General features: G+C 40.8%; 1 protein-coding gene across 5 annotated transcripts in view; it reads right to left on the bottom strand.

Annotated features, from left to right (window-relative positions):
• Nucleotides 1-13,974, bottom strand: part of SH3TC2 (SH3 domain and tetratricopeptide repeats 2) — a 77,822-nt gene that overhangs the window by 20,159 nt on the left and 43,689 nt on the right. For all 5 annotated transcript variants that reach the window (XM_056811605.1, XM_056811606.1, XM_016428384.2 and 2 more), the window contains 2 exons: nt 11,169-12,839; nt 7,617-7,797 (listed from right to left, as the gene is read on the bottom strand). In XM_056811605.1, the coding sequence (XP_056667583.1) occupies nt 7,617-7,797; nt 11,169-12,839 (1,852 nt within the window). The remainder of the gene's footprint in view (nt 1-7,616; nt 7,798-11,168; nt 12,840-13,974) is intronic.

Raw genomic sequence — 13,974 nt, 5'->3', positions numbered from 1 at the left:
CAGGCATAGCCTCCATCTAATGAGCCACCTAGCTGCCCCTACAAGTCATTGTTTACATACTGATCACAGGGCTTCCTTTAAGTCCCCAGGAGAGGTAATGCCTAGAATTTGGACCAGGGTGGCCTGCTGCATACTCTTGATTCCTTTGGGAATGGTTTAGAGAAGTCAGGGCCCATAAATCTCTTTTCCAATACTATTTCCTGTTCTGTTGTTGTTCCTAGTTGGGCTCTCAAGAGACCTCTGAGATGTGGTTATATTCTCTGGGTCTCCAGAGATGACTGCTGGGTATAATTATAGATTGGTCAGTTGAGAAAACTGGTCTTTGCTTCTGGGATTCTTCATCTCTGAGCTCACTATGGTTAGCTAGAGGGTATGGAGTGTTGGAGACATGTAGATGGAGCTAGCCTCCATCCCCCAACACGCCATACTGACCCCTATATAGTCACGTCCTGGAAATGCAGGGTATTAGGTCAAGCTGACCATTCATCACGCTATTCAAAGAACAGAATTTCAGGACCACAGAAGGTCAGACCCAGAAAGGACTTTGGAATTTATACTCCCCTTATACTATAGAAGGAGAGATTGGGTGTCAGAATAAGAGAAGTGAATTGCCCAAGGAAACAATCAATTGCTCTGAGAACTTGAACCTGAGCCTTCTTACTAAAAGTTTAGACCTCTTCCACTATGGAATACCATCTTCCCAGAAGGACCTAAAACAATCTCTTTTTAAAAATATTGCTTGCCTTACAGGGACTTGCATTCAACGGGAGCTAGGGAAGGACTGTAAGCAGATAAGTAAATACAAAATATGTATATAACATTATTTCTAGAGGGGAGTAAGATAAGAAAAGAAAGAAGTCTGCAAGAGGATATTAATGGTAATAATGAATGGATGGCTCAAATGATGAAGGAGTTCACTTGAACCAGGTAGCAGGAGAGATCTTGATTCCATTCTTCCTCTCCACTCATATCCCAAGGATGACTGAAGTCTCCTCTTCTGACCTAGTAGTCCTGCCTACTTGAACACTTTATAATGACTAAGGGCTAAAGGGGTGGATCTGGTAGGTGGTCATCATTTTCAGCACATAGTGAAGAAAAGAAGTATAAATTCCACCTCCTTCAAATGACATGTCAAGCATAATCTTCCATGAAAAGATAAAGGTAAGACATGTGTGTTTATTACCAGAATCTACGAACTACAACTGATCCATTATCTCCAACAAGAAACATTGGAGATATAGGATAATAGGGCGGCAAGTTTCCTTAAAAATCAGAATTTCAGACTCCAAAGACTTTAATAGAACATGGACTTTTAAATCTAGAAGGGTTTCAGAACACAGAAGACAGAATAGCAGAGTCAGAGGAAATTGTAGTGACTTTAGAATCTTACCATTTCAGACTAGGAGACAGGATGTTCTAATGCCCATCCTGGCTCACCCTTGAATCCTTTCAACTGTATCACCAACAAGTAATCATCTAGCTTATTCATAAAAGAAGGATTTACTGACTTTCAAGGCAGCCAGTATGATTTGGAAAATCACTAACTGGTCTTAAATTCAGAAGTCTTTAAATACATGGGTTCCTAGGATGAAAAATTTACAATACAGAGCAGAGGGGTGGAAATGACAGAAGTGTCAATTAGGTAGTATAGTGGATCTAGCACTGAATTTAGTTACTAAGACCTGAGATCAAAATCTCTTTCAGACACTGTCACTCTGTTAATCACATAATCTCTAATCCTCTATTTCCTCACAAGAAAAAAAAAATTGAAATAATAATATCACCTATTTTACTGGTGAATATATAGATATATAAAGGGTTTTGTAGATCTTAAAAAACTGTATAATATGTAATAACTTTAGTTATTATTTTCTAGTCCAATCTCTTAATTTTACAGAGGGAGAAAGAGCCTGCCACTATATGGATCACCCTAAGAAAATCTCATCTAGAAAACAAGAAAATATAATACAAAGCCTATTTCACAGGGTTGCTCTAAGGATACGATTTTTTTAAGCCTTTAACTACATTAGGAATGTAAATTGTTATAGTTATCCCTACTTCCCTGTCACTTCCCCCCTTAGTCTTGTAAACCTTAAAATTTCTTAGACTTATGAATGTTGGAAATTTCACCATTGGGAAATTTCATACTGGAAAAAATTTCCTACTGATAGTAAGATCTCTATTGGAATATGAAACTCCTTGGCATGGGAGGATCCTCTCCTCCCTACTTAAGACTACTTTAGGACAGAAACCTTTTGCTAAACAATGGAAAGGGCTTTTACCTATGCTTAAGCATAGAACAGGAAGTTCTTTGAGTCATGATTGATTTTATAATTGATACAATAGAGATACTTGGAATGACAGAACCAGGTCTTGGAAACTACAATCTCTACCCTACTCAGAGTAACAGGATTTAGGAAGGGCTGCAGCAAAGATCAAGATTTAATTATTTGAGAATATGACCTTCAACAGACATGTGCAAAGGGGGCAGACCTCTGGGCGGTCCTGGGTTAAGCTAGAGCCACCATTGGCACAGGGGAGACATCGACAGTGATTGGTAGATGTGAGAATTGAGGGGAGGGAACTTGGATTTTTTGCTTAAAGATAGCGGGGTCTGAGGACTGAGAGAGGGTTGATGCTCTGAAGGAGGTCTGAGAGGAGAGAGGTCCTGGAGGGAGAGTCCTGGAGAGGTCTTGAAGGAGGCTGTGGAAGGAGAACTCAGGAGGAGTCAGGAGGAGAATTCTCTGGAAACATTTCTTGAAAGGAGGCTCTCTTGAAGGTGGAGCCTGAGGTTGGCATAAGAAGCCTTACCTAGAGAGATCTTGGGTGAGTGATAAAACCAACTGACTGATTTATCTCTTAGGACTGAGGTCTAGGCCTTATTGGCTTGAGACCCTTCATTCTTATTCCCTTCTTACTTTCTCTCTTTTTCTATTGATTAATCAGTGTATTATAAATTAAATTTCTCTATAAAACCCAGTTGGCTTGGGCATATTCATAAATTGGGAGTATATTCCCTGGTGACCATCTTATATTTATATAAAACTAAGACACAGTAGAAAACATATTTCAGTGGTCATAATTGTTATATATTTCCCTTGCTCCCAAACATTTTAATTATCACATTTTATGGCTCCCACTCTCTTATCCACAACTATTTAATGCTCAAAACTATTTTAAATCTAACAGTCTATGGGCCTCTGGGCCTCAGCTGGGGAAACTGAATCTTTTTTCCATTTGAAACACTTCAAGATGGCAGGAATGACTAAAGTCCAAACTAGCTAGCCCTAATTCTTCTAATTGATTCTCAGAGAACATAATTTTGTCACAAATCCTTGTGAAAATTCTAGCTCCAGTTCTGTCATTTGCTTGCTTATCTCCTACTCCTTGCTTTTGAAGGCATGGGAAATACCCCAGCTAAGGCCATGGAAGCTGCCAAAACATTATTGACTCATTTAGATCAAGGGTTCTTAGTCTGCTGGCCACAGAGGATCAGTGAGTAGATTTCAGAGTGTCTCTGAACTTGGGATTGGAAGTAGGGGGGAGGGGAGGAATTATATCTTTATTTCAGTGTAATTTATTTTCTTCATAGTCCTCTGTTGTGTTTTTTTTTTAATTAATGTCAAAAGATTATTCTGAAAAGTCTATAGGCTTTGACAAAATGCCAAAGGGTCCCAAGAAACAACAACAACAAAAAAAAATCAGAAAAACCCCTGACAGATTAAATTCAACATTATTAAGTGCCTACAATGTAATTAGTACTTGGGAAGATGCAAAAATATGGTCTCTGACTTGAGAAAACTCAGTTTGTAATGAGGAAAGTGGGATCACCATGTTGGACCACATTCTGAGATCTGACATGTTCAGTTCTAGGGGCCACATTTTTTGAAGAACACTGATATGCTGGAATGAGTCAGGATCATGACTAGGATGGGACTGGATCTGGACACCATGCAATTTACAGCAATGTAAATGGACATAATAATAACAATAATAAACAAAACTGTTCACTATGTAACTAAAATGACTAAGCTTGAATCTAGAGAAAAGATGAAAAGAATCTTACTTCATTTTAGATTATGGGGTAGATTATGGGGTAGAATGTTACCTATAGTCAGAGAAAGATGATGTGATAGTTGTTTTTGCTGAACTAATTTCTTATTTTTCCTTCTTCCTTTCTTTTTCTTTGTTCTTTGTTTCTGCCTTCTTTCTTTTTTATTCCTTCCTTCTTCCTTCTTTCTTCTCTCCCTCACTTCCTCCCTTTTTCTTCCTTCCTTCCTTCCTTCCTTCCTTCCTTCCTTCCTTCCTTCCTTCCTTCCTTCCTTTCTTTCTTTCTTTCTTTCTTTCTTTCTTTCTTTCTTTCTTTCTTTCTTTCTTTCTTTCTTTCTTTCTTTCTTTCTTTCTTTCTTTCTTTCTTTCTTTCTTTCTTTCTTTCTTTCTTTCTTCCTTCCTTCCTTCCTTCCTTCCTTCCTTCCTTCCTTCCTTTCTTTCTTTCTTTCTTTCTTTCTTTCTTTCTTTCTTTCTTTCTTTCTTTCTTTCTTTCTTTCTTTCTTTCTTTCTTTCTTTCTTTCTTTCTTTCTTTCTTTCTTCCTTCCTTCCTTCCTTCCTTCCTTCCTTCCTTCCTTCCTTCCTTCCTTCCTTCCTTCCTTTCTTTCTTTCTTTCTTTCTTTCTTTCTTTCTTTCTTTCTTTCTTTCTTTCTTTCTTTCTTTCTTTCTTTCTTTCTTTCTTTCTTTCTTTCTTTCTTTCTTTCTTTCTTTCTTTCTTTTTTGTTAGGGATAGTTTAGCAGAGTGGAGAGTACAGGAATATGCATATATACATACACAGACCTACATATGAGTGTGTATATGTATATGTGTATATATGTGTCTGTGTGTATATATATGTATGTATGTATGAAGGAACTGAGAAATGGTTATTTAAGCCAATGAAGAGAATATTTGGTGTAAATTAAATAACTGTCTTCAAATTTCTGAAGGGCTGGAATATAGAATAGGGATTATACTGTTCTTGATCTTAGAGTGCAGAACTAAGAACACTTGAAGAGACAGGGGAAGTTGCAACATAGAATGGCTTTCTCAAAGGTAGTGATTGCTTCATTAATGCAGGTATTCACTCAAAGCGTAGATGAACAATATTCATGGATGTATTAGAGATTAGATAGAGATTTCCAGAGATCGTCTAGAGACTGGTAAGATTCCTTCCAATTCTTAGATCCCAGGAATTCCCAACCAGTCAGGGCAGTCTTCTAAGGGAATGGACTATGATTGAAAGAGTGAGCTCTAACTTCAAGCAGAAGATGGCTGGACTACTGTTAATGATTTTATAAATGAAATTAACACTTCTGGTGGGAATTGACCCAGAACATGAGTGTGATGGAAAATGTTTAACAACAAGTTCTAGATAGATAGATATAGAGATACACACATATATACATATTTATGCATATACATATATATGTTATATATACACACATGACACACTTTTAAATTTAACCTGCATTATTAATATCTCTTTTACATTTAAAGTTTTAGACAACCAGAAAAAATAATACCATTTTATTTCTATCATTTACTAATTTCTGAGATTTAAAAGATCACTGACAATTTAAGAATCAACTCTCCTGAGTAAGTTCAAGCTGGCTCCAGCACACTCCTGTTTATAAGGCTAAGAAGAATGGAGAGAGAATTGAATACCATGCCATAAGAATATCTATTGAAGGAACTAGGAATGTTTAGCACAGAGAAGGGATGACTTAGTGGATTCTGATGGCTATCATTAAGAAATTTGAAGGACTAAAAGGATAAAGAAAATTTAGAGAGTAGGGTCTCTGGTCTCAGAGCAATGGGGACAAGAGAGAAAGATTACATCTTGACATAAGGAAAAACTCTCTTAATACTTAGAGTTGTCTATAAATTAATTGACCTATTTTAGGACTTCTAGACATGTCTTAGGAGGTTTTCCTATAGCATAGCTCTCAATTGCCGCCTGCTGCACCAACTCCCTGGCTTCTGCATCTGATCTAGGCATAATTTGTAGAACGAGTATATCTTGGAGCCATCAGAGAATGCATGGATTATCCATATAGAGTTAAATCAGGAACCTCTACTATAATGTAGTTTTCCAACTTCAACTTGGATACCTGCCTCCCAGTCTTATGGGACCTACTTAGGTAGCCTTTCCTACTCTGAAACCACTGACATTGTTAGGACAGTCTGATCTTCAGGTAGCAGAAAATCTATTTCCATAGAAATCCTTTTCTTGATGAAAAAAAATGATTTTCACAGTATCAGAAAGTTTGCAGAGGCAGGAAAGTGGAATTCTGAACATTAAAAAGGGACGCTCAACAAAATTCTGCCTAAAATGGCCTTTCTGATCAAGTTCAATTGATCAAAAAAACATTTCAACAGTTATGAACTGCCCTACTAAGGGTTGGACACTGAGCAACTAAACACTGAGGTTTCAAAGAAAAAAAGCAAAAATGGTCCTTGCCCTCAAAGAACCTATATTCTAATGGAGGTGACAACATGTAAATCAAAATAGAGAAGCTAAGTACAGAATAAAATGGAAGGTAGCCTTAAAAAGGAAGGCACTACTGGCAAGGGAGGAGGGCCAGAGAGGAGAGACCAGAAAAGGACTCCTGAAGAAGGTCATACTTGAACTGATTCTTTTTTTTTTTTTAAACCCTTACCTTCCCTCTTGGAGTCAATACTGTGAAGGCAGAAAGAGTGGTAAGGGCTAGGCAATGGGGGTCAAGTGACTTGCCCAGGGTCACACAACTGGGAAGTGTCTGAGGCCAGATTTGAACCTAGGACCTCCCATCTCTAGGCCTGGCTCTCAATCCACTGAGCTACCCAGCTGCCCCTGACTTGAACTGATTCTTAAAGAAAGCCAGGAATTCTAAGAGTTGGAGTTTGGGAAGAAAAGCATTCAAGAAAGGGGAGGAGCCAAGGGATAGCAAGTAGACCAGTCTGGCTGGACTATGAGATATCTGGAGGTGAGTGCAATATAAGAAAATTGGAAATTTAGGAAGGGGCCAGGTTGTGAAGAGCTTTAAATGAAAACAAGAGACTTTAAAATTTTAATCCTTGAGTCACTGGATTCTATTGAGCAGAAGGAGGTAATATAATCAGAATGATACTTTAGGAAAATCCCTTTGGTGATGGAGTGAAAGATGGATTGGAATGAGGAAAGACTTGAGGCAAGGAGCCTAACCAGAAGAATGTTGTAAATAATCCAGGAGAAAGGAGATAAGGACATGAGCTGGGAGCCTGACTCTGCAAGTGAAGCAAAGGAGATATATATGAGAGACAGAGAGAAGGGGGAAGACTTTGTGACATGGAAAGGGCTATGGAAATGGAATCTAGTGTCATAGGAAGAAGAGTTAGAAGAGACCCTAGGGATCCAATAAAGTTTAACTCCAAATTCAGTTCTCTTTCTACTGTTCCCATCCTGTATGATGCTATATTATAGGATTTGTACAAACTATAAAATACAGAGCAAAGGAAGGTTTCCTCTTCCTAGGAGGAGTTTCTATCCAGGCACTTGACTGGATTACTCACACATCAAGACTCTTCTTGCTTCCATACATCTTACTGAGCTCTGACAGTGACTCACATGGCTGTGTTTTGGTTCAGGTAGAGGTGACTGAGTTCCTCTAGCAGTATCCCTTCGGTTTCATGGTCCTGGAGCTGCTGGGCCAACCTTAGCCAGTGTTCATGATAGGTGATGCAGGCACCAGAATCTGGAGACACAATACTATAGAAATGGCAGAGAGATTTGGTAGCTTGAAGCTGAGCTGTGAACAAAGAAAGGAGATTTAACAAAACAATAATGAATTCAATAACTATGTATTCAGTTCCTATTGTGCGTAGAGCCCATTATTTGGCAATAGAAAGTTATAAAGTTTATGCTTTCTGCCTTCAAGGAGTTTACAATCTAGTAAGGAGATTAGACATCGATATAAACAGCAACAACACATATTACATGTATTTGTTTTATTGTTGTTGTTCAGTCATTTTCAGTTGTGTTTGACTCCTTGTGACCCCATTTGGGGTTTTCTTGGGAAAGATAGTGGAGTGGTTTCTCATTTCCTTTTCCAGCTCATTTTATAGATGAGGGAACTGAGGCAACAAGAATTATGTGACTTGCCCAGAGTCACATAGCTAGTATGTGTCTGAGGCCAGATTTGAATTCATGAAGGCAAGTCTTCCTTACTCGAGGTCCAGCTCTCTATCCATCACACCACCCAGCTGCCTACACACAGTATAAAGTGCTTTTTGAGTTTTGTGAGAAAAGCGTATTACCAACCTTAGGTAATCAGGGAAGGTTTTTATGAAGGAGAAGGCACATTATTTGGGTTTTAAATAATGAGTAGTAATTCAATGGTGAATTTTTAAAATTTGGTTTTGATCTTTCTCTGTCCAATGGCTGCTTCCCTACTGTCTACTAACTAGTCCACCTCTTTCCCCCAAAACTCTTTTAGCTCACTACATTCCCATCAGTTATCATCCTAGAGCTCTCCTCCTTTCTGTAGCTAACCTTCTTGAGAAGGCCATTTGTAATCAATGCCTCTATTTTCTTTCCTCTTGTTATCTTCTTAACTTTACAGTTTGATTTCCAGCTTTATAATTCAACTAAAATTTCTCTCTCCAAAGTTTCCAGTGCCCAGTGAAATCTAAAGACCATTTCTCAGTCTTCATCCTTCTTGACCTTTCTGCCACCTTTGACACTATGGATCATCCTCTTCTCCTTGATACTGTCCTATCTCTAGGTTTTCATGGCAATACTCTTTCCTGCCTCTCCTCTTACCTGTCAGCTTAATTCTTCTCAATGTGCTTTTCTTCATCCAGGTTATACAGATTGACTGCAAGTGTGCCACAAGGTTTCACCTTGTGCCTTTTTCCCTTCTCCCTGATAGTATTTTTCCATTGGCTCACCTGGATTTTATTATATTTCTTTCTTCTGATGATTCACAGATCTACTTAACCAGCCCTAACTTCTCTCCAAACCTCCAGTCTTATATCTCCAACTACTCGTTGGAAATCTTGAGCTGGATGTCCCATATGCATTTCAAACTCAACATGCTCCAAATAGGACTTACTATATTTCCTCTCCAAGCCTTCCTCTCTGACTTCCCAATTACTATTTTTTTCATAACCTTTACCTTCTATCTTAGAATATAAACTGTCTTTTGGTTGTAATTCAGAAAAGCAGTAAGGTCTAGGCAATGGGAGTCAAGTGGCTTGCCCAGGGTCCCACAGCTAGGAAGTGTCTGAGATCAGATTTGAACTCAGAACCTCCTCTCTCTAGGTCTGGCTCTCAATCCTAGATGCCTCCTCCTACTGATGTATCATCCTCCTCTCAGAAACCCAAGCTCACAACCTAGAGGTCATCTTCTAACCCTCTCTCTCTAATTGTATCCCTGAATCCATTCTCTTGTTAAGTCTGGTGGATTCTACTTTCCATCTGTGCCTCCTTATCCTCTCTGACACTGTTACTGCTGTGGTCCAAGGCCTCATCATTTCATTCTTTATATATACTCTTACCTTTTGTCTTAGAATTGATACTACAGGCAGCTGGGTGGTTCAGTAAATTGAGAGCCAGGCCTAGTAATGGGAGGCCCTGGGTTCTGATCTGGCTCAGACAGGTCCTAGCTGTGTGGCCCTGGGCAAGTCACTTGACCCCCATTGCCTAGCCCTTCCCACTCTTCTGTTCTGTTGACTTGAGCAGGTAAATGGATTAAAAGGAGTTCATTTCAGACCCAGAGAACAGTTTTAGCAGGCACATAGATAGAAGATCAATTTAATTAGACTGAGCAACATAAATATATCAAGAACCTATTCCATACAGGTCCTATGCAGGGTGCCAGGAATGCCCTCTTACTGGCAATGGCTATCAGAAAACTTACAAGCACAGAGCCTCATGGCCACACAGCTGGACTCATTGGAATGGGTAGACCTGTATTCGAACATTTGTCTAGGTGGGTCAGATTGAGTCTGGGACCTAAGTCGGTTTTCATCCCTCAGTCACTCACACGCTGCATAACCTTGGACAATTCACTTCCTGTCTGAGCCTCAGTTTCCTCATCTGTAATATTGAGAAAATAATGCTTATACTAATTACTTCATATGAAGGCCTGGTTGACCAAATGAGATAATGTATGTGAAGGACTTTGGGAACATTAGAATTATTATTGCTATAATCTAGTGGAAAGATAAAATGTACACATAACAAGTAGAGAACAATGAGAGATTTGGGTGAGGAAAAATCACTTTTAGCTGGGAGGATGAGAGGTGATTTCATGCAGAAAGTGGTATCTAAGTGGGGTCTTAGAAGGGAAAGAAGGATCTAAAAGAGAAGGGAAGGGTCTTCTAGGTATGAGTCCAAAAACAAATGGGTGACTATAGGAGAGGGCAGGAGCCAATTACCAATGATCAGCACAGTATGGCAGAAGCACAGAGCATGTGAAATGCCATCAAATAAAATAAGACTAGAAAGTTCGTTTGGATATAGACTGGGCAGAGCCTTTAACTGTCAGGTTAATCTTCATAACTCAGTTTTCCATAGCATTTCAAGCTTATGAAGTATTTCCAGAGATAAACCTCTATGAAACAAAGGAATCCAAATACTATTGTCTCCCTTTTACAAAATAGGAAAATGAGGCTCAGGATGTTGATGTGATGTGTGCCCAGATATACTCAGCAAAAATGTGGCAGTCAGAATTTGAACTAAGGTCTCCCAGCCTTTGGGGCAGCTAGGTGATGTTGTGGCAGAGCACTGAACTTGTAATCAGGAAGTCTTGAATTCAAATCTAGCCTCAGACACTGAATAGCTGTGTGACTCTGGGAAATATCTTAATCCTGTTTACCTCAGTTGCTTCATATATAAAATATATTTTAAAATATATTTTTTTAAAAAGCTGGAGGAGGAAATAGTAAATTGCTCTAGTATCTCTGCCAAGAGAACTCTAAATGGGATCATGAAGAGTCTGACAGAATTCAAAAACAACTGAACGACAAACTTCTTGACTTCAGATATGGCATTCTTGCCGTAGTGCCTTATCTTGCTCCTACAGAACATGAGAGATCTGAAGGCCTTAAAGGAGGGGATCAGGAAAAAATGACATCATTGTCACTTGCTTCAGGAGGCCTTCGGAGCCATACTCACTCTTTAGATGCTGATGCTTCAGGCCAAAGAGCAAAGCCATCTCATAACAGAGACGGCCCTCGTCTATCTTGTGCCTATCCACCAGCACCTGGGCCAGCCACAGCATCACGTGTCCCAGCTCCGTGTCGACCTCCTTGCTGGTCTGGAGCTCACAGAACAGCTGAACAGCCTGGGTCAGGTGCTGCTCTGCCAGCAGCCGGTTCCGGGACCTAAAGATTAGGTGGCCCAGATTGGCCAAGGCGACTGCCTGGTTCTGAACGTGCCCCATCTCCTCAGCCACCTCCAGGGCCCAGTGATAGTTCTTGGTGGCCTGAGTCACCTGGCCTTCCCCTTCATGAGCGAGCCCCAGGAGATTGTGCACTACCCCCTTCTGGAGAACGCTGCCTGTCTCCCACAGGGAGGAGAGAAGGGGCATCAGGATTTCCAGAGCCCTCCCTGCATGGCGAGCTGAGAGGTAGGCCCAGCCCAGGCACAGGGAAGACTCAAATGTGTCTTTCTCTCCCAACAGCTGACCCAGAGCCATGGCTCGGGTCAGGTAGTAGATGACCCCATCGGATAAATTATGCTGGAAATACATTTTGGACAGAATGATACAGAGCGTCCTCTGCGTCCTGACGTCCCCCTGCTCCTGAGAGGCAACTAAGGCTTGTCTGAGAGAAGGGCAGGCCAGGGCAGAAATGTCCCCATAGCCCGAGGATGAGGACTTGAGGAGTTTCCCAGCATTCTGTAGGACCAGGCTGACTTGCCAGAGAGATATGGCTGTCCCTGGGGTCCTGCGGGAGCTATATTGGCGGGCTGAGGCCAGTGCCAGGTGAGGAAGGTATTTCTTATCATATAAGAAGCTCAAGATGGCAGCAGGGGGTGGGCCTGCGAGGAGGTGCAAGCGCTCTACGAAGGGCAGGGCTTCGTCATACTGGCCCACGTTGAGAAGCAGACGGATGGCCAGGAAGCAGGCCCGGGCCTCCAAGGCGCTGCTCCCTGAAGCAATGGCCTCCCTCAGGAGGTGAGCCACCACTTCCAGCTCGTTTTCAGCTCTCACGCCCCCAGTGGGCAGGCAGGCCAGCAGGGAAGCTGCCTTCTCCAACAAAGCTGAACAAGCCTGGGGTCTCAGTTTCTGCTTCAAGAAGATGGCTGCCAAATTAATGTAGAGAGCAGCAATCAGAGACGGATCCCTAAAACCTTCACTCAAGACGTGGAGAGCTTCCTCAAAGTACACCCGGGCCTGGGAAAGTTTGACCTTCTTAACACTCAGGCGTCCCAAGAGGAAGCAGAGGCGGGCATGTGCCCAGGTCATGTGATGCCGCTTGGCACAGTTTCTGGAGGTCCCCAGGTAAGTGATGAGTTCATCCTCATCGGAGAAACCATAGAAGGAAGAAGCAGGAAGTGAGAAGGAAAGGTCATAGAGGCTCTCAAAATGCCCTGCATAGCCCTCTTGGTTCAGCAGAGTCAGGATAGGATGAAGGCTTGCAGCAGGGTCATCCTCTTCCTCATGCCCAGCACTCAGGTCCATCAAGACCTCAGGATCATCGAGGTCATCTGGCTGAGGCAAATGATAGCTATCTGAGGTTAGTGAGGATTCCTCAGAGTCACTGCATCTTTGGGAGCTGATGTCTGTGTCTTCTTCCCAGGTTTCACCAGGCTGGCCTCTCTCTAAAACTTGGGCTATAGACACTGTGGGAAGATAAAGAGATTTTATCAACCTTCCCTTCACAGCTGGCATATTGGGCACCACTCCCAGGATCTAGCATCATGACTTTATTTATTTGTGTGTTTTTAAATTGAAATCCCAGGTTCCTCCCTCCCCTTCTTGCACTAGAGAAGGGATCATTTAACAAAAAGAAATATGCATGTATAAAACTATGTCTTACTTGTTTCTATTTACCAGTCATTTCTCTGGAGGTGAACACATACATACAAGTCATTCTTCAAACATTTCTGTTGCTGTATATAATGTTCTCTTGGTTCTGCTCATTTTACTCGTCATAATTTCACATAGGTCTTTCCATATTTTTCTAAAATTAGCCCTTCACCAGTTCTTACAGCCCAGGAGTATTCCATTATAATCATAAACCACAGCTTGTTTAGTCATTCCCCAATTGATGGGAATCCCTCAGTTTCCAGCTCTTTGTCACCACAACTATCCACAGGATATCCAGTGGCTCTGGGATGACTCAAACTTACCTGGACAGCAAAGCAGTAATGTGTGAAGATGGTAGAGAACCATTAGGTTCAGACAACCAGTCATCTGCATCTTACTTCATAGTATTATAGGATCATAGATTTAAAGCTAGAGAGGATCTTGAGAGTCATCTATTGCAGTGGTAGCAGACTCAAGTAGAAACAGGTGCTTGCAGCCTCATATTGACTTAGAAACCACAATTCAACACTATCAATGTATTATTATATTTTTATTTGTCTTGCTAAAGATTTCCCAATTGGTCAGGGCCTCAGGTCATGAATCTGACAAGACTGATCCAATAGTCCAATACCTTCATTTTACAGATTAAGAAATTGAGGTCTTTAGTAATATGAAAAAATTCTCCAAATCACTATTAATTAAAGACACACAAATTAAAACAACTCTGAGGTGCCATCTCACTCCTATCAGACTGACTAATAAGGCCAAAAAAAGGGAAAATTTTAAATGTTGGAGGTGATATGGGAAATTAGCATATTAATACACTGTTGGTGGAACTGTAAACTGATCCAAACATTTGGGGGAGTAATTTGGAAACATGCCTAAAGGTCCATAAAACTGTGCAAACCCTTTGACCCAGCAATAACACTACTAAATCTGTATCTGAAA

This window comes from Monodelphis domestica, chromosome 1 (assembly GCF_027887165.1).
Source record: "Monodelphis domestica isolate mMonDom1 chromosome 1, mMonDom1.pri, whole genome shotgun sequence".
NCBI lineage: Eukaryota > Metazoa > Chordata > Mammalia > Didelphimorphia > Didelphidae > Monodelphis > Monodelphis domestica.
This window is presented reverse-complemented; position numbering and strand designations above follow the sequence as displayed.